General features: G+C 44.4%; 1 protein-coding gene across 1 annotated transcript; it reads left to right on the top strand.

Annotated features, from left to right (window-relative positions):
- Positions 1-44: 44 nt before the first annotated feature.
- LOC140722350 (NACHT, LRR and PYD domains-containing protein 3-like) lies at positions 45-27413 on the top strand. The gene is made up of 5 exons (XM_073037115.1): positions 45-83; positions 1365-1461; positions 4066-4232; positions 9538-9709; positions 25672-27413. The coding sequence occupies exons 1-5, from the start codon at positions 45-47 to the stop codon at positions 27411-27413; spliced, it is 2217 nt and encodes a 738-aa protein (XP_072893216.1).
- The last annotated feature ends 417 nt before the right edge of the window (positions 27414-27830 follow it).

The raw sequence follows: 27830 nt of genomic DNA, 5'->3' as shown, positions 1-27830 counted from the left end.
TAAACATTACATATCTTTACAAAGGAAGGTACGAAATAGGTGGAATGCCTCGGTCAGACCAAGTTGCAATCACTCCAGGTCTGGTAATGTGCTTTCAGAAGCCCAGCTCTTTAAAGTCACTCACATTCTCTCAGTCTTTGCTCATTTGAAGGTCCTGCATCATCTGAAGTAGCTTTTGGTCAGTTCTGATGATTCCTTGTTACGTTATAATCACCTTAAAATGCGTTGACAATTTCTTCCCTTTATAAGAAGCCCCAAGTGTGTCGTGTTGTAGTTATTGTAGAAATGTGGAATTACCATGAACTGCAGCAACATGCCCTTGATCCCATTGGCTATTGCAATCTGCAGTGATATACTTACCCTGGAATATATCGTCGCGTAGGCCTCTGCAGATAACAGACCATTTATAAAGCAAAATATCCCACCTCTGAATTTTATTCAGTCCTAACTAGCACATGGCAACCCATAATTTACATTGACATACCTTGGCCTCATCAAGTACTTTTCTGCTAATTACATTGTCAGAACCTGTGAACGTGACATAAAGCAGAGGTGGAAATTCAAAGTTATGTTCCCATGGATGTTGTCCATGGGACTTCAGCAAAGCCTTTGACAAGGTGTCACATGGCCGCTTGGTCTCGGTGATCAGGTCCCATGCTGTCCGGAGAGAGCAGATTGTATTTATTCAAAATTAGCTTCAAGGTAGCAAGCAAAGAGTGCTGGTTGAAGGTTTCTCCTCGCAATGGAGGCGAGTAATTAGCGATGTGCCGTGAGGCTACAATTGGGCCTTTGATATTCGTTATTTTATAGCAATGATTTGGATGCGATTACACAAGGATTACTTGACTGGTAAGTTCGCAGAATGCACAACATTAGTAGTTGCTGTTCACAGAGAAGATTATCGTAGCATCTAGGGGATCTAAATGGACAGGGGCCGGTAAAGAGATTGCAAAGCCAATCTGATCAGCAGCGGATTCATGCAGATGTTGGGGATCATGTGGAGGAAACAGCCAGAGGAAGTGGATGAGGCAGGTGCAGTTGCATAATTCAAAAAGCAGTTGGGGTGTGTAGATGGAGTGAAAAGGCCCGAAGGGAGATGGCCCCATCACAGGAAATTGTGACCATCTCAGTGGGCACTGTGGTTGGCATTGTCTCGTTGGGCTGAACGCTCTGAATTTGGATTTTATTGCACTGTGACTCTGTCAGTAGATGCGCCAGGTATCAGTGGACAGATATGGTGTGGAAGTGGTTACTAACAGGGAATGTTTGGTCCCCATGCCAAATGCTACAGGGGATGGAAATACTGCCATATTTGCAAAGTAGTCGTACTCTCTGACTCACTGTCTGCTTGTTGTGAAATTTAGAGCCTCACCAGCAGGTGGAGCTGTCCTGCAGAGCGATCAAAGTGTTTTCAAGACGACGACAATCAACAATCGCCAGTCAGAATCAAAATGGACAAAGGTATGATCACAGGGATCTTTGAATTAAACTTTTATCGCGTTTGTACACAATAGTTCAGATGGAAAAAAAAACTGACAGAGGTGTTAACAGAGCATAGAAAAGTTTCATCCAGCAGTGTCATTTATCCCACTGGTAAAGCGGCCTTGAGTAATTGATCAATCCAACAGTTCCCGCGCAGGGACCTGACACCAGAAATGGTCCAATCACTCCGCTCATCATCCAAAGCTTCAGCTGAGTGAAAGGAGCAGGGGCTCCTGAATCAGGTGGTCGTGAGTGAAACACAGACAGGAATGTGACAGCGATCTCGTGGTTTATGTGAATGTTCAGGGTCAGGGTCCGTTTCACCTCCGGACAAGCCCTGAGGAGTAAGACATCATCAACTTTCATTTATAAAATTCAGAAGCAGATGATAGGAGCATTTCCGGGATTTCCGAGATTCTATGATAACACAGCATTTCAGGTTTTGGAAGGAAAGCTACCAACTCCCCCCTGGTTTTTCTTGCCTGCTACGCAAAGGAGGAGGGGTGTCACCGAAATCTGTTTTCTGTAGCGGAGCGGAGATCATTACCGGTGCTGGGAATGGCTGAGGATCAGGAGGCAGCTCATTGTAGATACATTTGTGATCTGCTTCGGAGTTTTAACACCCCAGTGAATGTCTGGGATGTGGAGAAATGGTGAAACTCAGTTTCTAAATATTTCCCTCTTGAGATGATCTTCTACCTGAATTTAAATTCCCAGGATCTTGGCTGGGAAACCCGGCATAACCAATGACCAAATGTCTCTGTCACCTGTAGACATTGTGATTGTGCTCAATTCTGAGATTCCAGCTGGAATAAAAACGATGCTCCAGCCTGGAAACGGGTCCTTCGGCCCATATAATTCATGCTGATCTAAATGTCCCATTTTCCTGCAGTTTTCCCAAATTTCCCTCGTAAACTTCTTCTCCCCTTTTTCCTGCCCACATGCTCTCAATTTTGCAATTTTATTTGTGTTTGCGGCCTCCTCTGGGTGCATGTAATTTATACCCATCAGCCACCACGTGAAAAAATGCCCGTTTGGTCCCTTTTAAATCTCTGCCCCCGTCTCAGACTCCCCTACCCGGGGAAAAAGACTATGACCATCTATCCTATCTGCACCCCTGATTACTGTATGTGTGTGTGTGTGTGTGTAAGGTTTCCCTTCAAGCTCCTGAGCTCCAGGGCAAGCTGTCCCAGCCCAACAATATAACACAAAAAACAACACCCTAGCCCAGTAGCGTAGTGTTCATTCTTCACTACACACTTTCCAGCTTCATCACCTCCATCCTATAGATTAGCAACTGCAACTACACACAAAGCTCTATAACCAAGACTTTGCCAATGACATGCATAGTTGTTACATGATGATCAGCAGGTGGGGGATAAGATGGGAACCAGGGGAGAGGTCAGCATAGATCTCAATGGAATGGTCAGCCTGTGACCCAGGGGACCGGAGGACGTGCGTCTCAAGGGAACGGTCAGTCTGTGACTAAGGGGACTGGAGAAAGCAACTCCAGTCCCCTTGTCCAGTCTCCAGCCCCTCGTGTGACAAAGCAACTGGAGAATGTGTGATCCAGCAGACTGGACCATGTGTAATCCCGTTGCTGGTCTTTGTGTGACACAGACTACTGGACAGTTAGTGACCGAGGGAGATTTTAGCTTGTGGAAGATAATCACAGTGATATTTCCCGGTATCACCGGACACCGGTGCATTATGATCCCGTGGTCATCCGTGCGTTCAACTGCTGTGATTAGTATTACTGTGCTTATCGTGCTATTTTACTGGGAGTAAATGTGTCCAGTCACCGGCTTATTGGGATGGTCACCCGACAGGATGTACGGTTCTCATTAACCAGCACATTTCCACTCCAAATTTGGTCACAACACAGAGGAAAAAAAAGAAAACACACAACAACAATTTTATGAGGGGTGCATGGATCCTTTATAATGCTGCTGGCTTTACGGATGCAGCGTGTGGTGTAAATGTCCGTGATGGCGGGAAGAGAGACCCCGATGGTCTTCTCAGCTGACCCCACTATCCGCTGCAGGGTCTTGCGATCTGAGATGGTGCAATTTCCGAACCAGGCAGTGGTGCAGCTGCTCAGGATGCTCTCAATACAACCACCTTAGAATGTGATGAGGATGGGGGGTGGCAGATGGACTTTTCTAAGCCTTCGCAGAAAGTGGAGACGCTGCTGGGCTTTCTTTGCTAAGGAGCTGGTGTTGAGGGACCAGGTGAGATTCTCCGCGAGATGAACACCAAGAAATTTGTTTTGTTCACATTCAGAGACAGGTTGCTGGCTCTGCACCAGTCCGTTAGCCGCTGCACTTCCTCTCTGTAAGCTGACTCGTCGTTCTTGCTGTGTGTTGCAGCACAGTCGTGGGTCAGCAGAGTGAACAGCAGTGGTCTGTGCACACAGCCGTAGGGGGACTCCGTGCTCAGTGTGATGGTGTTGGAGATGGAGAATTAATCCAATTTTGTATCTGTAGGCAGGTTCAAGAAACGGTTTTTTGTTGAGTTGGGTGAGAGCGGTGGAGACGAGGGATATCTGAGTTCAAGCCTACATTTTCCTTTTTATATTCACAGAGCCAGAGTTTACAATCTCCGACCTCCTGGCACAGGGGGAGGAATATCGACTGTACCAACTGACAAAGTTCTACAGGGACAGACTCAAACAAGCAATTGAAGAAAAGGTTGAGAGACTCGGTTGGATGTTGACAAAGGAGGGACATTTCAGTAGACAAGAAAATGAGGTGAGTGCAGTTCGTGTATTGTCACTGATCTGCTGGTATCAGGGGGAATAGTGATCAACATTAATCTCCTGCACGTTTTAGGAGATCGACTTGGGAATGGAGACTTTGATCTCTGACTCGTCTCTCGCAGATCTGGTTTCATTTTTTAAGGTGGGGAGCACTGGGAACTGCAGGTTTAGCATCACCTTTTCCTGTATCACCTGCTGTATTTATCAGTGTGAAGTAAGAGCAGTGGCTGCATATCTGGACTTCCAAAAGGCATTCGGTCTGAAACTAATTTCAAATCTTGGCTGAACCGTCGGGTAGCTTCACGTCATCTCATTAATCCAGGATGAGTATTAAACTGTCAATTGGGCCAACCGGCTTCACTGCGGTACCTGAGGCAGGGAAACCAGCTAACCACAGCTTGTCTTGGCTCTGTGAGTTCCCAAACAATGTGTGGCTGACTTGTCATAGTCACAGCAAAGTATAGTACAGAAACAGGCCTTTTGGCCCATCTATTCCATGCCAGACTACAGAATCTACTTATTCCCATTGACCTGCACCGGGCCATGGCGCTCTATACGCTCATTACGCAAGCATCTATTCAGAATTCTCTTAACCACTTGCACTACTTGCCCTGCTAGCTAGTTTCGCATTCTCACCACCCTCTGAGTAAACCGGTTTCACCTTTGTACCCTTTGAACTTTTCACCTTTCACCCTTTAGTGATAACCCCTTGTTGCAGTACTTCTTTACCTCAGTACAAAATGCCTGCTTGCATTTATCCTATCTATATCCCAATGTAATTGTGTACACTTCTATCAAATCTCCGCTCAATCTTTCATGTTCCAATGAATAAAGTCCTAATCAGTTCACTCTTTTCTTATAACTTAGGTCTTCCAGTCCAGGTAACATCCTTGTAATGTTTTTTTTTCTGTACTCTTTCAAACTTATTTCCATCTGTCCTGCAGGTAGGTGTGCAGAACTGCACATAATATCCAAATTAGGCCTCTCCAACGTCTGATACAACATCATATCCGACACGATATTTTCATTTACCAATGTTAATGCGCTCAGAAACTTTCTTTCAGAGCCAATCAACATTTGCTGCCACTTTCAATGGCTTATGTACTTGTATTCCCAGATCACTTTGTTCTACCGGTCGCTGTGTAAGATCTACCCTGATTGGTCCATCCAAAGTGCAACATCTTGCACCTGTCTGCATTAAATTGCATCGGCCCCTTTTAAACCCATTCTCCAGTTGGTCCAGATCTCACTGCAAGCTGTTGTACTCTTCCTCTTTGTCCACTGCGCCTTCCCAATGTTGGAGTCATCAGCAAATTTGCTGATGTTCTTCACCGTAATTTCATCCAGATCATTGATATAGATGACAAACAACAACAGGCACAGCGCTGATCACCGTGACACTGCACGAGATACAGGCGCCAATCAGAAATGCAACAGTCTATAGTGACACTCCGGATTCTTTCAAAAAAGTTAGTGTCTAATCCAGTTTACTACTTTATCTTGAATGCTAAGCAACTGAATCTTCTAGACCGACATCCTATACGGGACCTTGACAAATACCGCGCTGAAGTCCATGTAGACAATATCCACAACCTTGCCTTCATCAACTTTCCTGTTAACTTCCTCGAAATACTCTGAGATTGATTGGAGTGAAAGATCACGCACAAAGCTGAAATGACCACAAACATCAATAGTTTGATCTAAAAGGGCAGAAGAAAGCACAAAACATAAAATAAATCTGGTGACTAGCTGATATCTCATGATCTCAAAAAATCAACAGGTTGTCCTGAAAGGGAAGAAGATCAATAGGTTTTCCTGAAAGGGAAGGGGCAAACAAAAATAAAATCTGCTAACTTGCTGAATATCTGACTAAAGAGAGACAGGGACACAGCATTTCAGGTCACTCTCCTTGGAGCTCACAAACAGTGATTGTCTTGTCCTAGATCTGACCTATTCAGCCATGAGTGGTATTAGAAAATCAAGTGGGTTACACCCGTGAGTAACTCCGTTCTCGTTGGGATTCATTGGCGCTGTCTGTAATGAATCACACAGGCATTATCCAAAGGCAAGAGGTAATCTGTAAATATGATGCTGATCTATAAATTCATCATCTGGAGACGTCTGCTTTGCTGGGTAAATTTCTTTCACAACTGTAACTCCTCAGACCTGGCAGCAGTGAAACTGAGGGATTATTTTACACTGCAGTGGACCATCAGGGAATTATGCTGATTTGTTCCATAATTGTTGTCCATTAATCGTGTTATGGAAAACCTTTCCAATTCCCTACTGGTAACTATTCTAGGAGATCAATCATTCAAATGCGGGACACAGAACATAGAACATAGAGCAGTACAGCACAGTACAGGCCCTTCGGCCCACAATGTTGTGCTTACCCTTAAACGCTACCTCTCTTATTTCTCAGAGCAATGTCCTAAGCCCATCCATATTCAGTTATCTTAATTCCATCATAGGTGTATGTTGCTTGAAGACTATTCAATGTTTAATTCATAATTTCTCAGTTAATCAGGAAGCCCATGCCTGCATTCAGGAAGTCATTACCATTTTACGGAATGAGTGCCAGGCAGTAACCATCCCCATTATAATATAGCCGCACTGACATTTCTTAATCTTCTTTTGTCTTTACACATCATAAGATCATAAGGCATCAGAGCACAATTGGCCATTAGGCCCATCGATTCTGCTCCGCCATTACATCATCCCCCTCAACCCCATTTTCCTGCCTTCTCCCAGTGAACTTTGCTGACCAGACTAGTCAAGAAGGTACCAACCTCTGTTTTGAATATACCCAATGACCTGGTCTCCGCAGCTGTCAGTTCCAATGAATTCTAAGATTCACTACTCCTTGGCTAAAGAATCTCCTCATCTCTGCTCTAAATGGACGTCCCTCTAATCTGAGGCTGTTCCGTTTGGTTCTAGACTCCCCCACTTAGAAACATCATCTCCACGTCCTCTCAATGCCTTTCGATATTCCACAGGTTACAATTAGATTCCCCCTCATCCTTCCACACTCCGGCCAGTACAGGTGCATCCAGGAAAAATTCCCATCAAAATCTGGTTTAATATAACTGGTTCTGTTAGTTTAGATTCCTCTCTGGATTTTTCACAATGCCATCACATATTTTCTCTGATCAGGGGATCAAAATATGCGAGTGCGGTCTGGCCAGTGCTTGTTCTTATATTCTGATCCTCTCGAAATGAATGCTAGCATTGTATTTGCCTTTCCGAACACCGACTCAAACTGCATGGAATCCTGCACCAGGTCTCCAGAGACTCTTTACAACTCCGATTTCTGAATTTTCTCCCAGATTCAAAAATAGTCTACGTCTTCATTATTTCTGCTAAAGTATATGGCCATGTACCTCACTATACTACATTCCAATTGCCACTGATGTGTCCATTTTTTCATCGCTCTATGTGGGACACCTGGTCAAAGGTCCTCGGGAAGTCCAAGTAAACAACTTGCACAGACTCTCCGTTGTCGACCCAGCATGCTGTTCTCTCAAACAATTCCAACAGTTCTGTCAGGCAAGATTCCCTCCCATGGATGTTGGCCTTTTTTCTTATCATGTGCGTCCAAATACCCCGAAACCTTATCCTCAATTATCGACTGCTGACATCTTCCCAAACGCTGATCAGACTAATTGGCCTGTAGTTTAAAATGATCAGTCCTCCGGAACCATTCCAAAATCTAGTGACTCTTGAGCGATCATTACTAATGTCTCCACAATCTCTTCAGCCTCCTCCTTCAGAAGCAATCGGGTGAGTTGATCTGGACTCATCTATCTTCAGAACTTTCAGCTTACCAAGCGCCTTCTCCGCAATAATTGCAAATACACTCACTTCTGCCACCGGACATTCTCAAATATCTGGTACGTTCTAGTGTTTTTACAGTGAGGACTGACGCAAAATGCCGACCAATATCTTCCGGCATTTCCTTGTCCCCTGACAGTACCTCTCCACTGTCATTTTCCGGTGGTCCAATATCCACTCACCTCTCTTTCAATCTTCATATATCAGACGGACCATTTGGTAAGCTATTTTACATTATTCTCTAGCCTACCTTCCTATTTCATATTTTCTCTATTTACGGTTTTTGAATTGCCTTCTGTTGATTTGTAAAAACATCCCAGTCCTCCAGCTTTCTACTATATTTTGTAATATTCTGTGCCATCTCCTTTGCTTTTGTGCTGCTTTGACTACCTCGTCAGCCACGGTTGATCATCCTCCCTTTAGAATAATTCTTCATCATTGTGATCATTTGTCCTGCACCTTCTGAATTCCTCCGAGAAACTTCAGCCATTCCTGTTCTGCCATTGTCCCTGTTAGTGCCATTTTCGAATTTATTTTTGCCCAGCTCCTCTCTCATGCCGAGGTAATTCCTTTATTCTACTGTAGCACTGATACCTCTAACTTTACTTTCTCCCTTTCAACCTGCTGGCTGAATTCTGCTATTTTATGATCACTGCCTCTTAAGGGTTTATTTAGCTGAAGCTCCCTAATCAAATCTGGTGCAATACACAGCACAGAATCCAGATCCAGAACCATAGGCTTCTCTCAAAAGCCATCTCATAGGCATTCTATAAATTCCCTCACTTGGGATTCAGCACCGACCTGATTTTCCAAAGCTACCTGGATATTGAGACTCCCCATGACCATTGATCTTTTTCCATGCCTCTCCTCTTCCCCGTTGTAATTTGTAGCCCACATCCTGGCTACTGTTAACACGCCTGTATATAATTTCCATCAGGGTCATTTTACCTACGCAGATTGTTAACATCCACATCGTCTAATCCGACATGACCTCTTTCTCAGGACTTTTCATTTTTAATGACAGCAGCTTCAACCCAACACTTTCACCTACCTGCGTATCCTTTCGATTCAATATTTATCCTTGGATTTAAGCACCCAACTATAAACTTTTGTCAGCCAGGATTCAGTGATGCCCGCCATCCATTTGTTTTTGCTCTCTCTCTCCCCTCTCTTCAGTTCTTGTTGTCACATCTTGTTGATGTAATGCTGCACATTGACAGATCGAGGAAATTAATCACATTGCATCTACTGCAGGGTGTCAGGAAATCCTTATTCTTACATACTATTGATTTAGAATTTCCTTCAGTTACTGTTTCTCTGTTAATGACTGAACCCAGAGAGGATGAGGCAACAGCCCAGTGACTGCATCTGTTCTGAAGCTACTGGGGCCATGAACAGATACTTTCCTGCACATTCTCCATGCCTGTCTGTCTGCTCCACAATAAGTCCATTGTTTCCTTTTGTAGAAAGTCACTGAGCTGACAGAGAAGGGAAACCGGACAGAGAGTTCCAGACTCTTCCTCAGTTTGGTGAATGGCAAAGGCTCCCAGGCCCGGAGGGCGATGTGGGAATCCTTTCTGATGTGGAGGACTGAGTTACCGAAGTTGGACAGAATACTGAGGGAAATACAGGAACTCGGTATGTTAAAACCACGCACTGAACACAAAGGCACATTGAGATAAACATTTTAGTTATTTTAATTATCTTACCTCTGTTTCCATGGATTTTTTAAATATTTAAACAGGTCCTGATCCACAGGAATACATGAACATCGGCCAAGGTTTATCTGAATTACCCACTCAGCTGATCGGTGAGTGATGAAACGCACAGTTCAAACCACATCTCAACTGTTAGTCTGTGACTTGGCAAAACCTGGGAATCAAAATTCGCCATTAGTCATTCGCTGATCTCTGGATTCAAGTAACAATTCAACGAATCTCTCTTTGCAGCCTGAATATTCTACAATATATTTTTCTATTAATCCAGCTGTTGGTTCTGCTGAAGCCTTCACTCCAGGTCCTAACGCTCTGGGAATCCCAACACACCCTAGGCAGGCACCTGATACACTGTATGACCCAGTCCAGGTGACTTTTCTATCTTCAGACCTTTCATCTTCCAAGCCCCTTTTCCTTTGTAATAGCACTACACGCAATTCTGTTTGCTGATGTTCTTTACCTTTTGGAATTCTGCCAGAGACTTGCACAGAGTTTGTCTGGCATTTCCTTTTCACCCGTTAATGCAACTACAACAGCAGTTTCTAGTGATCCGATATTGACCCTCTCCCTTTTTTCACTCTTTATATATCTGGGAAAGAAAAAAAATACTTTGGCATCCTTTCTTATATTATTGACCATTTCCTTGAATTTCCTGCACATTCATGTATAACTAGGAGCATCTATAACATAGTTCGCTCCGACATGACCCGTCACTAGACTCTAGACACTAGAATACTACAGCACAGTACAGGCTCTTCCGCCCTGGATGTTGTGCTGACCCATGTATTCCTTTAAAAAGAGTACTAAACCCACACTACCCCGTGACCCTCTATTTTTCTTTCATCCATGTGCCTGTCCAAGAGGTTCTTAAATACCCTTAATGTTTTAGCCTCCACCACCATCCCTGGCAAGTTGTTCCAGGCACCCACAACCCTTTGTAAAAAACTTACCCCTGATGTCTCCCCTAAACTTCCCTCCCTTAACTTTGTACATATGCCCTCTAGTGTTTGCTATTGGTGCCCTGGGAAACAGGTTCTAGCAATCCAGCCTATCTATGCCTCTCATAATTTTTTAGACCTCTATCAAGTGCCCTCTCATCCTTCTACGCTCCAAAGAGAAAAGTCCCAGCTCTGCTAACCTTGCTTCACATGACTTGTTCTCCAAACCAGGCAACATCCTGGTAAATCTCCTCTGCACCCTCTCCATAGCTTCCACATCCTTCCTATAATGAGGTGACCGGAACTGAACACAATACTCTAAGTGTGGTCTCACCAGAGATTTGTAGATTTGTAACTTGGCCTCTCTACTCTTGAACTCAATCCCCCTATTAATGAAGCCTAGCCTCCCATAGGAGTTCTTAACTATCCTATCAACCCGTGCAGCGACCTTAAGGGATGTATGGATTTGAACCCAAAGGTCCCTCTGTTCATTCACACTCTTAAGTAACCAACGATTAAACTTATACTCAGCATTCTGGTTTGTCCTTCCAAAATGCATCACCTCACAATTATCCGGATTGAACCCCATCTGCCACTTTTCTGCCCAAATCTGCACCCTGTCTATATCCTCTTGTAACCTTCGACAACCTACAGCTCCATCCACAACTCCTCCAATCTTCATGTCATCCACAAATTTACTCACCCATTCTTCCACCTCTACATCCAGGTCATTTATAAAAAATCACAAATAGCAGGGGTCCCAGGACAGATCCCTGCGGCACTCCACTAGTCACCGACCTCCACGCAGAATACTTCCCTTCCACTACTACCCTCTGCTTTCTTCCTGTAAGCCAATTATTTATCCAAACAGCCAAGGTTCCACTTATCCCGTGCCTCATGATTTTCTGGATGAGTCTCTCGTGAGAGACCTTGTCAAATGCCTTGCTAAAATCCATGTAGACCACATCTACTACCGTACCTCCGTCAATTGCTTTTTGTTACCTCTTCAAAAAACTCAATTAGCCTCGTGAGGCACGACCTTCCCTTCACAAAGCCATGTTGACTCAGACAGTAAATTCCAGGCACTCACAACTCTGTTAAAAAACTACCCACAATTGCTGTAAATTTACCCCATCTCACCTTAACCAAATGCCCTCTGGTATTAGACACCAGTCATATGTAAAAAATAAACAAAATACAGGCTGTCAACCCAGACTCATATCTCTCAAACTTGTACACCTCAGTCAGATCTCTATTCTAACTCCAGAGTAAACAAACCAAGTTTATCAAACTTCTACTTGTAGCACATGCCACCGAACCCAGGCAACATCCTGATGAACCTGTTCTGCACCCTCTCCAATCCTTCCAAGAGCTGGACAATCAGAAGTGAACACAATACTCCAGATGCTCCCTAAAACCATAAGACCTAGGAGCAGAATTAAGCCATTCGGCTCAGTGAATTTGCTCTTCAATTCCTCTTTACCCCATTATCCCAGTAAACGTTGACACTCTTCCTAATCAGGAACATATTGACCTGCATTTTAAATATATCCAATGAAGTGACTTCCTCAGCCGTCTATGACAATAATTTCACAGATTCACCACCCGCCAGCCAAGACATTTCTCCCAGTTTGTGTCCCTGGCAGCCAGGACAGTTCCCCACAGTTCTCAAGCATGTTAATATTCTGTATGAGCCTCCCATGTGGGACTTTGTCAAACACTCTACCAATATACAAGTAGACAATATCCATGTGTGACTGCATCCATCACCTTTGTCACCTCCTGGAGGAACTCAATCAAGCTGGCAAGACACAAACCCGAACCAAAGCCTTGCTACTGAACCCCAAACCACCTCATACATCCTCTTTGTCATACTCCCACGGGGCAGAACATATAAAAGGCTGAAGGTATGTACCACCAGCCTCAATGACAGCTTTATTCTGCATTTATAAGACTACTAAATGGTCACCTACTATGTTATTATTGGCTCTTAATAATAATAAGACAATTTTATATCTAAAATTATAGCATCGTACATCTCGTAACTAATAACAACTCAGATAACAACTTAGATAACCGCAATATACTCACAGGAGAGCAGACAGAATACCGTTCGGGTTTGAACAACAGGTAACAGATTATTCTATTTCAAACCCTGTGGAAAGCAGAAAACTTTCAGTGTTGTATTGTCAATCAAAAAAAAACACATCTGATTCTGTTCCTTGTGTTTAAGAGAAGTTCCAAATATATATAAAATTCATACAATACGTGAAATTTCTACAACTGATGAAGCATTCGCGTAAAATAATCATCCTATTAACAACCACAGAGGAACAACGACCACTATCAAAATAAATGGAGGGATTTTCCAAAGCGACTCACTAAGCCCACTATGGTTTTGTCTAGCTTTAAGCCCACTCATAATTTACTGAAACAGATAAAAATCAGATATCTAATCAGAAAAATAGATGAACTATACCTTGACACAGCTATACATTGATGATTTGAAAATATTTGCTCTTGCAGCAGTAAAGCTGAAACGAACCATTCAAATAATGGAACTAATTTCCAAATATATAAGCATGAACTTCAGACTAGGAAAGTACAGAACATGATTAAACATAAAGAAAGGTGCAATAGAGCCGGTAGAATATCAAACGGAGCATCAGGATGCAATGTAACAGAATATGAAACGGATATTTAGGATATCAATAAGCAAAGAAAATAGATAATAGTGTGATAAAGGAAAACCTTCCAACAAAATTTACTTCAAGGCTGAAGAAAATCTGAATTTACTGCAAGGCTAAACAAACTTTGAATTTACATCAAGGATCAAGAAAATCTGCCAAACAGAGCTGAACAGTAAAAATATAACGAAGGTAGTAAACACTGACTGTGCCCATATTGATGTATAATTTTGGTAAAATATCCTGGTCTGGAAAATATGCAAAAAAATAAGAACTTAAATAGCAATTTCTGGAAAACACCGTGTGCACTGGAGCGCACTTGGATTGATATGAACGAGGACAGTATGAGGATGATGAATAACAGATCTAAAAAAATGAGACAACAGCCAGATAAAAATGTTCACGATCAGGGTTAATATCATGGACACATGTCGTGAAAATTGTTTTTCTGCGCCAGCAGCACGATTACAGTAAAGTGTGTGCAGTGAGTCTGTATTTATGTATACAATTGTGGAAATAGAATTGTATCAGCATGAATTAATCAGTCTGATGGCCTGGTGGAAGAAGCTGTCACGGAGCCTGTTGGTCCTGGCTTTTACGCTGCGGTACCATTTCCCGGATGGTAGCAGCTGGAACAGTTTGTGCTTGGTGACACTTGGGTCTAGAATGATCCTTCGGGCACTTTTTACCCCCTATCTCTGAAACGACCTGAATAATAGGAAGTTCACATCTACAGATGCACTGGGCTGTCTGCACCACTCTCTGCAGAGTCCTGCGATTGTGAGAAATACAGTTCCCATACCAGGCAGTGATGCAGCCAGTCAGGATGCACAAAATTGTGCCCCTATAGAAAATCGTTAGCATTTAGGGGCCCATCCCAAACGTCCTCAACCATCTCTACCATCTGTTTTTCTTTTTTTTCGTTCAGACTAGAGAATATGCCAGGCAGGATGTCGGAATGCTCCTCTTGCAGGATGTGGGAAGTCAGGGAGACATCCAGTGTCCCTGACAACGATACCTGCAAGAAGTGCATCCAGCTGCAGCTCCTAACAGACCGCATTAGGGAACTGGAGCAGGAGCTGGATGACCTCCGGATCATTCGAAAGACTGAGCAGATTATAGATAGTAGCTTCTGGCAGATAGTTACATCTAAGGAACAGGGCACAGGTAATTGGGTTACCGTCAGGCGAGCGAAGGGGAAAGGGCAGTTAATGCAGGGTTCTTCTATGGCCATTCCCCTCCAAAATAGGTATACCAATTTGGATACTGTTGGGGCGGGTGGGGGAGGATGGCTTATCTGGGACAAGCTGCGGCAGCCGGATCTCTGGCACTGAGTCTGGTTCTGCAGTGCAGAACGGAGGGAGGAGGAAGAGGAGAGCGGGTAGTGATAGGGGACTCCATAGTCAGGGGTACAGACAGGAGATTCTATGGTCGTGACAGAGACTCCCGGATGGTTTGTTGCCTCCCGGGTGCCATGGTCAGAGATGTCTCTGATCGCCTGCACAGCATTCTGAGGTGGGAGGGTGATCAGCCAGATGTCGTGGTACACATCGGTACCAAAGACATAGGTAGAAAGCATCAGGATGTCCTGAAGAGTGAGTACAGAGAGCTTGGTAGGAAGTTGAAAAACAGGACACAGAGGGTAGTAATCTCCGGATTGCTGCCTGTGCCACGTGCCAGTGAGGGTAAGAGTGCGATGCTCTGGCAGATGAACACGTGGCTGAGAAACTGGTGTAGGGGGCCAGGTTTCAGATTTCTAGATCATCGGGTCCTCTTCAGGGGCAGGTGGGACCTGTACAAGAGAGACAGGTTACACCTGAACTACAAGGGGACCAATATACTTGCAGGGAGGTTTGCTAGTTTTATTGGGGAGGGTTTAAACTAGATGGGAACCAGAGTGCCAGAGCAGATAGTGGAACGGGGGTAAAAATAAATGATGTTGGTAGTTCATGCAAAGTCACAAATAGTAAGGTTGTGTGTGGTGGTAATAATCTTCTGAGGTGTGTATATTTCAATGCGAGGAGTATTGTGGGAAAGGCAGACGAGCTGAGGGCCTGGATTGACACGTGGAATTATGACATCATAGCCATTACTGAAACTTGGCTACAGGAGGGGCAGGACTGGCAGCTCAGTGTTCCAGGGTTCCAATGTTTCAGACGTGATAGAGACAGAGGGATGAAGGGTGGGGGGTGGCTTTGCTAGTCAGGGTAAATATTACAGCAGTGGTTCGGCAGGACAGATTAGATGGCTTGTCTACTGAGGCAATATGGGTGGAGCTGAGAAACAGGAAGGTATGACCACATTAATAGGGTTGTATTATGGACTACCCAATAGTCAGCGAGAATTGGAGGAGCAAATCTGCAAAGAGATATCAGACAACTGCAGGATACAGAAATTTGTGATTGTAGAGGATTTTAATTTTCCACACATTGATTGGGACTCCCATACTGTTAAACGTCTAGATGGGTTAGAGTTTGTAAAATGTGTTCAGGAAAGTTTTCTAAATCAATATATAGATCTACCTAGATCTAGAGGATGCAATATTAGATCTCCTATTAGGAAATGAGTTCGGGCAGGTGACGGAAGCCTGTGTAGGGGAACACTTTCGTTCCAGTGATCATAACGTCATTAGTTTCAACTTGATCATGGGTAAAGATAGATCTGGTCCTCGGGTTGACGTTCTAAAGCTGAAAAGGGCCACATTTGAAGAAATGAGAAGGGATCTAAAAATCGTAGATTGGGACAGGTTGTTCTCTGGCAAGGATGTGATTGGTAAGTGGGAGACCTTCAAAAGAGAAATTTTGAGAGTGCAGAGTTTGTATGCTCCTGTCAGGGTTAAAGGCAAAATGAATAAGAATAAGGAGGCTTGGCTATCGAGGGATATTGGAACTCTGATAAAGAAGAAGAGAGAGATGCATAACATGTATAGGCAACAGGGAGGAAATAAGATGCTTGAGGAGTATAAAAAGAGTAAGAAAATACAAGAAAGAAATCAGGAGGGCTAAAAGAGGACATGAGGTTGCTTTGGCAGTCAGGGTGAACGATAATTTTAAGAACTTCTACAGGTATGTTAAGAGCAAAAGGATAATAAGGGATAAAATTGATCCTCTTGAAGATCAGAGTGGTCGGTTATGTATGGAACCAAAAGAAATGGGAGAGATATTAAATGGGTATTTTGCATCTGTATTTACTAAGGAAACAAGAATGGAGTCTATGGAAACAAGGCAAACATGTAGGGAGGTCATGGAACTTATACAGATTAAAGAAGAGGAGGTGCTTGCTGTCTTGAGGCAAATCAGAGTAGATAAATCCCCAGGACCTGATAGGGTATTCCCTCGGACCTTGAATAGACAATAGACAATAGGTGCAGAAGTAGACCATTCGGCCCTTCGAACCTGCACCGCCATTTTGAGATCATAGCTGATCAATTACTATCAATACCCGGTTCCTGCCTTGTCCCCATATCCCTTGATTCCCCTATCCATAAGGTACCTATCTAGCTCCTTCTTGAAAGCATCCAGAGAATTGGCCTCCACTACCTTCCGAGGCAGTGCATTCCAGACCCCCACAACTCTCTGGGAGAAGAAGTTTTTCCTTAACTCTGTCCTAAATGACCTACCCCTTTTTCTCAAACCATGCCCTCTAGTACTGGACTCTCCCAGCATCTGGAACATATTTCCTGCCTCTATCTTGTCCAATCCCTTAATAATCTTATATGTTTCAATCAGATCCCCTCTCAATCTCCTTAATTCCAGCGTGTACAAGCCCAGTCTCTCTAACCTCTCTGCGTAAGACAGTCCAGACATCCCCGGAATTAACCTCGTGAATCTACGCTGCACTTCCTCTACAGCCAGGATGTCCTTCCTTAACCCTGGAGACCAAAACTGTACACAATACTCCAGGTGTGGTCTCACCATGGTTCTGTACAAATGCAAGAGGATTTCCTTGCTCTTGTACTCAATTCCCTTTGTAATAAAGGCCAACATTCCATTAGCCTTTTTCACTGCCTGCTGCACTTGCTCATTCACCTTCAGTGACTGATGAACAAGGACTCCTAGATCTCTTTGTATTTCTCCCTTACCCAACTCTACACCGTTCAGATAATAATCTGCCTTCCTGTTCTTACTCCCAAAGTGGATAACCTCACACTTATTCACATTAAACGCCATCTGCCAAGTATCTGCCCATTCACCCAGCCTATCCATGTCACCCTGAATTCTCCTAACATCCTCATCACGTCACACTGCCACCCAGCGCAGTATCATCAGCAAATTTGCTGATGTTATTTTCTATGCCTTCATCCAAATCGTTAACGCAAATGCTAAACAGCTGTGGTCCCAATACCGAGCCCTGTGGCACCCTACTAGTCACCACCTGCCATTCCGAGAAACACCCATTCACCGCTACCTTTTGCTTTCTATCTGCCAAACAGTTTTCTATCCATGTCAATGCCTTCCCCCCGATGCCCTGAGCTTTGATTTTACCCACCAATCTTCTATGTGGGACCTTATCAAATGCCTTCTGAAAATCGAGGTACACTACATCCACTGGATCTCCCTCGTCTAACTTCCTGGTTACATCCTCGAAAAACTCCAATAGGTTAGTCAAGCATTATTTACCCTTGGAAAATCCATGCTGGCTCGGCCCAATCCTATCACTGCTATCTAGATATGCCACTATTTCATCCTTAATAATGGACTCTAGCATCTTTCCCACCACCGATGTCAGGCTGACAGGTCGATAGTTCTCTGGTTTCTCCCTCCCTCCTTTATTAAAAAGAGGGATAACATTAGCCATTCTCCAATCCTCAGGAACTGATCCTGAATCTAAGGAACATTGGAAAATGATTACCAATGCATCCGCAATTTCCAGGGCCACCTCCTTTAGTGCCCTAGGGTGCAGACCATCTGGACCTGGGGATTTGTCAGCCTTCAGTCCCATCAGTCTTCTCATCACTGTTTCCTTCCGAATGTCAATCTGTTTCATTTCCTCTGTTACCCGATGTTCTTGGCCCATCCATACATCTGGGAGATTGCTTGTGTCTTCCTTAGTGAAAACAGATCTAAAGTACTCATTAAATACTTCTACCATTTCTCTGTTTCCCATAACAATTTCACCCAATTCATTCTTCACGGGCCCAACATTGTTCTTAACTATCTTCTTTCTCTTCACATACCTAAAAAAGCTTTTGCTATCTTCCTTTATACTCCTGGCTAGCTTGCGTTCGTACCTCATTTTTTCTCCCCGTATTGTCTTTTTAGTTAAGTTCTGTTGTTCCTTAAAAACTTCCCAATCATCTGTCCTCCCACTCACCTTAGCTCTGTCATATTTCCTTTTTTTTAATGCTATGCAATCTCTGACTTCCTTTGTCAACCACTGTGGTCCCTTTCCCCCCTTTGAATCCTTCCTTCTCTGGGGGATGAACTGATTTTGCACCTTGTGCATTATTCCAAAGAATACCTGCCATTGCTGCGTGGTAGATCATGTTTAAACAATCTATTAGAGTTTATCGAGGAAGTTACCAGGAAAGTGGATGAATGGAAGGCAGTGGATGTTGTATACATGGACTTCAGTAAGGACTTTGGCAAGGTCCCGCATGGGAGGTTAGTTAGGAAGATTCAGTCACTAGATATACATGGAGAGGTAGTAAATTGGATTAGACATTGGCTCAAAGGAAGAAGCCAGAGAGTGGTAGTGGAGGATTGCTACTCTGAGTGGAGGCCTGTGACTAGTGATGTACCACGGGGATCAGTGCTGGGTCCATTGTTATTTGTCATCTATCTCAATAATCTGGAAGAGAATGTGGCAAATTGGATCAGCAAATTTGCTGATGATACAAAGATTGGAGGTGTAGTGGACAGTGAGGGAGGTTTTCAAAGCTTGCAGAGGGATTTGGACCAGTTGGAGGAATGGGCTGAAAAATGGCAGATACAGTTTCATGCGGACAAGTATGAGGTATTGCACTTCAGAAGGTCAAACCAATTTAGAACATACAAGGTAAATGGTAGGACACTGGGGAGGGCAGTAGAACAGAGGGATCTGAGAGTACAGATACATAATTCCCTAAAAGTGGCGTCACAAGTAGATAGGGTCGTAAAGAGAGCTTTTGGTACATTGGCCTTTATAAATCAAAATATTGAGTATAAAAGTTGGAACGTAATGGTGAGGTTGTATAAGACATTGGTGAGACCGAATTTGGAGTATTGTATGCAGTTTTGGTCACCTAATTACAGGAAGGATATTAATAAGTTTGAAAGAGTGCAGAGAAGGTTTACAAAGATGTTGCCGGGACTTGAGAAACTGAGTTACAGGGTAAGTTTGAATAGGTTAGGACTTTATCCCCTTGCATATAGGAGAATGAGAGGTGATTTGATAGAGGTGTATAAAATTATGATGGGTATAGATAGAGGGAATACAAGTAGACTTTTCCCACTGAGGCTAGGGGAGAAAAGAAATCAGAGGTCATGGGTTAAGGGTGAAGGGGGAAAAGTTTAAAGGGAACATTGGGGAAGGTGCTTCTTCACACAGAGAGTGGTGGGAGTGTGGAATGAGCTGCCAGATGAAGTGGTGAATGCGGGATCACTTTGACATTTAAGAAAAACTTGGACAGGTGCATGGATGAGAGGGGTTTGGCGGGATATGGTCCAGGTGCAGGTCAGTGGGACTAGGCAGAAAAATGGTTCGGCACAGCCAAGAATGGCCAAAAGGCCTGTTTCTGTGCTGTAATGCTCTACGGTTCTATGGTTCGATCTGAGGTGAAAGAGGTGCTGTTGTGCCTTTTTTCACCACACAATTGATGTGTACAGTCCACGTGAGGTCCTCAGTGATGTGAATGCCGAGGAACCTAAAGTTGTTCACCCTCTCAACCCCAGATCCATTGATGTCAATAGGGGTTAGCCTATCTCCATTCCTCTTGTCTTTGCAACATTGCATCCAGCTCCTTTGTTTTTGCGACATTGAGGGAGAAGTTGTTTTCTTGTCACCACTGTGTCTGGGTGGTGACTTCTTCTGTGTAGGCTGCCTCGTTATTATTTGAGATTTGGCCAATAAATATAGTATCCTCAGCAAATTTAACGAGCAGATTGGAGCTGTGGGTGGCGACACAGTCATGCGCATACAGAGAGTAAAGGAGGGAGCTTAGGACACAGCCCTGAGGGGCTCTTGTGTTGAGGGTCAGAGGGGCAGAGGTGAGGGAGCCCACTCTTACCACTTGCTGGTGATCTGACAGGAAATCCAGGACCCAGCTGCACAAGGCAGGGTGAAGGCCGAGGTCTCTGAGCTTCTTGTCAAGCCTGGAGGGAATGATGGTATTGAATGCTGAACTGTAGTCTAATAACATCATTCTCACATAAGCATCCCTCTTCTCCAGATGTTTAAGGAGGTGTGCAGAGCAGTGGCTATTGTGTCATCTGTTGATCGGTTGTGTCGGTAGGTGAATTGTAGGGGGTCCAGTGTGGGTGGTAACAAGCTGCAGATGCAGTCCTTGACCAGTCTCTCAAAGCATTTGCTTATTATTGAGGTGAGTGCGACAGGACGCCAGACGTTCAGGCATGTTGCCTTAGTTGTTTTAGGTACAGGAACAATGGTGGATGATTTGAAGCAGGAGGGAACTCTACATTGGGAGAGGGTGAGATTAAAAATATCCGTAAATACACCTGCCAGTTGTGCCGCTCGCATCCTGAGTACCCGCCCTGGGACGCCGTCCGGTCCCGCAGGCTTGCGACTGTCCACTCGTTGGAAACACCTGCGAACTTCAGCCTCAGAGATGACCAATTTGCAGGTCGCTTTGTCGGCTCTCCTCGGGATCTCAGTGTTGGCGATATCGAACCGAGCGTAAAGAGACTTAGATCCTCTGGGAGACAGGCAGCGATGTTGGCAGCACCACTGCACTTAGCTCTGAAGTCTGCATTGGGGTGCAGAGCTTGCCATAAGCTGTGTGTGTTGTTGGTGGAGAGCTGTGCCTGAATACGATCTCTGTATTGTCTGTTACTGCTCGCAGGAAGGAGCTTAAGAATGAAATTAGGAGAAAGAGTAAAGTGTAGATTGGTTGTGTGTGTGTGTGTGTGTGTGTGTGTGTGTGTGTGTGTGTGTGTGTGTGTGTGTGTGTGTGTGTGTGTGTGTGTGTGTGTCTGTGAGGGGGGGTGGTGGTACTGGATGACGACACGATTGTTGTTGACGGTAGGGGCCAATTCTGGATCTGTGGACTCGGGAGCAGTTGGGACACAGGGACAGCTGGGATGCAGGCGCTTGGGTAGTTGGATCCTTCTTGCATCCCCTCTTCTTTCCAGCAGTCGCTCTTCTGGGTTCCTCAGAATTCCTGGCTTTTCCATGAATCAGCGGCTGCCACTCGTTGACCTCCATATTTACCTGAGAGAGCCTCTACTTAATTTGGTCCTTGTACCTCCTGCGCGGGGCACCACGATCTCTCTTGCCCTGAGAGAGTTCTCCGTAGAGTACTGCTTTCGGTAACCTGGAGTTATCCATGCGAGACATGTGGCCTGCCAGACGGTGGATCTGGCTGAGCAGCGAAGTGGCTTCAGGGCCTGGAAGTTGAACATATATAGCTGTGCATGTCTGTGTGATTATATGAAATATTAAAATAAATTAGTGTAGAAATAGAAATTTAAAAAGAGATTAGTGAGTCACTATCGATGGGTTCAATGTCCATTCAGAAACTGGATGTCAGAGGAGAAGTTGCTCCTGAATCGTTGTATGCGCGCCTTACTCCGTTCCTCGTGAACCAGACGGTGATGCAGCCAGTTACAACGCTCTGCAAGTCACACCTGTAGAAATATTCGAGTGATGCTGGAAACTCCTGATGAAATATAGCCACTGTTGTGCCTTCTCTGTAGTTGCATCGATATATTGGGTCCAGGTTAGATACTCGGAGATATTGACAGCCAGGAATTTGGAATTGCTCACTCTTTTCTGAAATCCACAATTAGCTCTATTGACATACTTTCATAACGCAAGCAGGATTCTGCACTCCATACACGCATATGCAAATCCAATAAGGGGTACACATCACTGAACGTAAATGAAAGCATAACCCATAACAGTAATGAAACTATCATAAAAGTAGAAAACGTTAACCGATGGAAGAGTCTGACTCCCCACGGAGGACATCCACACGATCTGAGCTGATTAGATGTCGACAAGGAAGCGTCGAGCCCCTGGCTCAGAGTTGGAGACCTCTTCCCAGAAACAGAAGGGATCATTGTAGCAATACAGGACAAGGTTGTTGACACATGTAGTCATCAATAATACAGAATAAACGACCAATAGATTCAGGACGATAAATGCTGAAAATTACAAGAGAAACCAGAAACAATCCAACACTTTACAACATCCTGCAGTGATTTAACTGAATCTCATGACTTGCACAAGCACAGTCAAGTGGTAGACAACATTCCCAAAAAGCTTGCTTGAACTACAACTGATGAAAAACACGATAACTTACAATAAGTACAAGCCTGTTCCACTTTTAGAGTTAGAGTCCTTCATATCATACTGCGTCCGATCATTATTTCAGATAGGATAATCCATGATATGCGTTCGGATGTAATTTTACAGGATAAACAAGCAAAAGCAACTTTTTTAAATATATATAGCCATTCCAAACACACATAACTTACAGAAATGAATTAGTAAAAAAAAAGCTAGAAATATGTTGAATTGAAAGGGCAAAATGAAAGATTGGAACACGAACAGGGTATTATTTATCCCAATCGTAATATCGATAACTGGTATCATCCTAAAGGGTTTACAGAATAGTATTAATACATTAGGCCCACACGGCGATACTTGTGTAAATCTTCAAAAACCCATAACACTATACACCATGAGAATAGTCTGAAATCTCCTATCAATTGAGACATGAGTGTGCTTGGCTATGCCTGTACCTCAAGTTTTACCAGTTTAGGCTATGAAAATAATAATAATAATAATAATAATAATAATGACTGATTTATAAAGCACCTTTCATCCAGACGATGCCGTTCAAACCGCATCACAACGGGATAAAGTGCAAACTAGAAAATAAAAGACAAAATGTGTCAGTCCTAATATACACCTCAGACTTCTGCACAGTACTGTAGTTTAAGGTGTTGAATTCTACAGTTTAGGAACACAGTCCCAAAAAAACTCAACGCTGACCTCCCAATGATCCTTTGGCCTTCTACCTTATCGTCTGCCTGCACTGCATTTTCTCGGCAACTGAAACACTGTTTCCCTGAACTATTCTGTTCCATTTTTCCTTGTACAACCTCATTGCACCGATGTGATGTAATGATCTATTTGGATCGCATACAGAAAAGTTTTCCATTTTACAGTGGTGCATGTCAAAATAATAAACCAATTTACCGATTCATTGTCAATAATACAGCGCCCCTTGGTTGCTTAAGATTGTTATAACCGGGGGGAGGGGGGGTGACAGTGCGGATGAGCTGCCGCGACCTATTAAATGCTCCCAGTGGCGAGTAGCCTCTGTCCAGCTCTTGGCCTTCACGTGCGGTTTAGCCACTAATCCCGGTGGAAGCGTTTCTTCCCACAGGAGAAGGGGCAGAGGTGGGTTACTGGTGCCTTACAACCAGTCGCTTTGGGCAGATGGGGCTTGTCGGCTGTGATTGGCAGCTCACCCAGGAACAAGAAAACTCTGATCTCAAAACTCCACTGCCTTGTAACTGTAACCCCTCATGGGGAAGAGTTTGGGAGTAAACCAAATGGGAAAAGCCTGGAGCTGGAGTCCCTGAGTCAGTGTTAAATGGTGTTCAACGCAGACTGGCATCTCCTGCGACACCTCTGGTGCCAAGCTGTGTCAGTCTCTGCCGTTCCTTTGTGTACATCAGATGCATGGAGAGAGGGAGCTTGCTACATCGGCAGAAGCTTCCTCTCCATATCGGAGTGTCCCGGCTTGCAGGGGCAGGGCATCCATGGTCGACTCTGACAGACGGAGGCCTCATTAGACAGCGCCCCACACCCCCACAGCAAGACTGATGAGTAGCAGTTGCCAAGACTTCACCACCCTCTCCCACAGACACGATGTACATCACTGAGACAGACGCTTGTGGCTTCTTCCATTAACACAGATTCCATCTTTCCACCAATCCTCCATCACTGCGATTGAAAACTACCCATTTTCATTCCTGTCATTCCGATGGGTTATCGATCCGCAACTTCACTGTGATTCTCCCCCAGACGCTGCCCGACTTGAGTATTTCCCGCGTATTCTGCTCCTGTTTTGATGCAAGAGCAGTGGACACCTGTGACTCCCCAGTGTGCAGATTGGCCAAAATGCACAGTGTCCTGCTCTCCATAGTTCCACACCAGATCAACATTAACATCCTCTGTTAATGAGGCAAACAATGCTTTAAATATAGTGAAATGTTTTTGTAACGGGAGTGCAGTCAGGATTGCAATAGGATATTCAAGATTCAAAACCTTGATTGCATTCCAACCGTACATCAGCTCTGCAGGGCAGAATGAGACAGCGTTTCCCAGGAGCAGTGCAATCATAACATAACAAACGCAACACTAAATTATAAACACAACAATAGATAATAAAACACAACAGCCACATGTCGCTTTAAATCAAGTTATAAGTGTTCGGTGCAAGTTAAAAGTGTCCAAAGCAGAGTCAGGTCGAGCAGCTATTTAGCAGTCTGACTGCCTGTGGGAGGAAGCTGTTTAGTAGCCTTGTGGTTTTAGTTTTGATGCTCCTGTAACGTTTACCTGATGGCAGAAGAACAAACAGTTCATGGAGAGGGTGTGAGGGGTCTTTAATGATGTACCGTGTCTTCTGGAGGCATCGACGTTGAAAGAGGTCTTGGACAGAAGGTAGGGAGACCCCAATAACCTTCTCTGCTCCCCTAACCACCCCCTGCAAGGCTTTTTTGTCGGCAGCACTGCAGCTGGAGTACCAGGTTGTGATGCAAAAGGTCAGCACACTCTCAACCACGCCTCTGTAGAATGTAGTTAAGATGTTAGTGGGGAGTGATGCTTGTTTAAGATTCCTCAGAAAGTGCAATCAGGGGAATGTTCACCTTCACAAATAACTAGAACCAGAACATGAGGATTGGACATTTTCAGGGACATCCGTTGCTGTCAATTCCGTGTCTGTGAACAGAATTTTACTTTCTGTCCTAATATCCATGGAAGCATTGAATTTATTCATGTAATCTCAAACACTGAAATACCGTTATAAAGTTCTTTGCCAGATGAGCCATTTAACGTTATGAATATGTTCTCTGTTCCCATGGAAGATGTTCAACAGAAACACAAGGAGACTCTGCGGGCACAAACTGAAACACTGAGAGTGAACACGATCCTGATGACGGAGAAGGTGAAGGTTTTCCAGCTGGCTGATCGATACGCTGAGCTCACGGTCATTTCTACTGTTCGAGATCGGACACTGGTGGAACATGAGCTGCTGGCAAGAGGCAGAGACCATGAGTATTATAGAGAGAAACAACTCCGCAGACAACTGGAAAAAATCCGTACTGATCAGTTATTGCACAGCAGCTTTTCCCGGAGTAAATCCAAATCTGGGAGTTCAGCAGCAGTGGCCGGAGTCCCGGGGATCGGGAAAACAACGATGGTACAAAAGATTGTTTATGACTGGGCCATTGGGAAAATATACCAACAATTCCAGTTTGTCTTCAGTTTCAAATTCCGAGATTTAAACACCATTAATTGCAGAATAAACCTGAGGGAACTGATTCTGGATAAGTATAATTACTTTGCGAATTTCCTGAGAGAAGTCTGGAAGAACGCAGAGGGATTACTGTTTATATTCGATGGTTTGGATGAATTTAAGCACAAAATCGATTTTGCGGACAGTCAGAGAGATACAGAACCCAAGCACCAGTGTCCAGATCCCGAGTGGAGGTGTGAAGTGTCCGACATTGTGTACAGTTTAATCCAGGGCAAGCTGCTCCCAGGGTGTTCAGTGCTGGTGACCACACGCCCCACTGCGTTACATTTATTGGAAAAGGCGGATATCAGTGTCTGGGCTGAAATCCTGGGATTTGTTGATGAGGAACGGAAGGAATATTTCATCAGACATTTTGAAGATCAGACGGTGGCGGAAGCTGTTTTCAAACACGTGAAGGAGAACGAGATCCTGTACACCATGAGCTACAACCCCTCCTACTGCTGGATCCTCGCTCTGGCACTGGGCCCCTTCTTCACAAAAAGAGTCAGGGACCCACAGCGAGTTCCCAAGACCATCACCCAACTGTACTCCTACTATATTTACAACATCCTGAAAAACCACGGCCGTGAGATTGAGAACCCCTGTGATGTGTTAATCAGGGTTGGTCAGATGGCCTTCAGAGGAGTTTCCGAGAAGAAGATTGTGTTTACAGATGGAGATTTGGTCAAGTACAATCTGCAGCCTTCCCAGTTCCTATCCGGGTTCCTGATGGAGCTTTTGGAGAGAGAGGATTCTGCCCAAAGCGTGGTGTACACATTCCCACACCTCACCATCCAAGAGTTTGTAGCTGCAGTCGCACAATTCCTGAATCCACATCCCGGGGATATCCTGAAATTCCTCACTGATGTCCACAGCACGACAGATGGGCGATTTGAGGTATTTCTCCGTTTTGTTGCTGGTCTGTCCTCCCCAATGACAGCTCGGGGCCTGGAGGAGTTTCTGGGACCATTTCCTCATGAAACAACCTGCCGGGTGATTGACTGGGTGAAGGAGGAGGTTAAACGCCAGAGTGGAAACACATGGAGTGAAGCTGGTAAAAGGAGCCTCCTGAACACATTGCACTACCTGTTTGAGTCTCAGAATCGTGGACTGTCTCAGGACGCATTGGGATCTGTGGAAACACTTTCATTCCGTGGAATGACACTGACCCCGATTGACTGCGCGGTGCTGTCTCATGTCATCGGACTCTGTGATACAATAAAACACCTCAACCTGCAGGACTGCCACATTCAGTGTGAAGGAATCCAGCGGCTGGGACCCGGGCTGCACAAGTGCCAGGAGTTGAGGTAACTTGATTTAACTCTCACTCTGAACTGTGAAACTGTTCTATTGTGTCATCTCAATGTAAAGAGATTTGGGTTAAACTGTGATAAATCAGATTGTGAAGAATTGTGACAAATGCCCAGGGGATCGGTGAGTAATTACCCAAGGACAGGAGGGTTCTGTGGTTCCTTGTGAAGGGATGTTGAAGACTTCATCAGATCAGGGAACAACGGCCATTGGTTTAATGGTAGTAAATCACAGGAATGGCCGTGCTTCCTGATGCCTGTGACACGTCCATTGACAATGTTCCTTCTCACTGTTACTGACACCCAGACCGACACTGACTGCAGCAGGTGGGTCAGAGATTAACACCCCCTTCCCAGTGAGGGAGAAGAGACCGTCTGCAGACTGTCCCAGTGAGAAGGAAAGAAATACCATTGTGAG

This window comes from Hemitrygon akajei, unplaced genomic scaffold, assembly GCF_048418815.1.
Source record: "Hemitrygon akajei unplaced genomic scaffold, sHemAka1.3 Scf000075, whole genome shotgun sequence".
Lineage (NCBI taxonomy): Eukaryota > Metazoa > Chordata > Chondrichthyes > Myliobatiformes > Dasyatidae > Hemitrygon > Hemitrygon akajei.
Note: the sequence above shows the minus strand (reverse complement) of the source record. Positions and strands in the feature narration are given on the sequence as shown.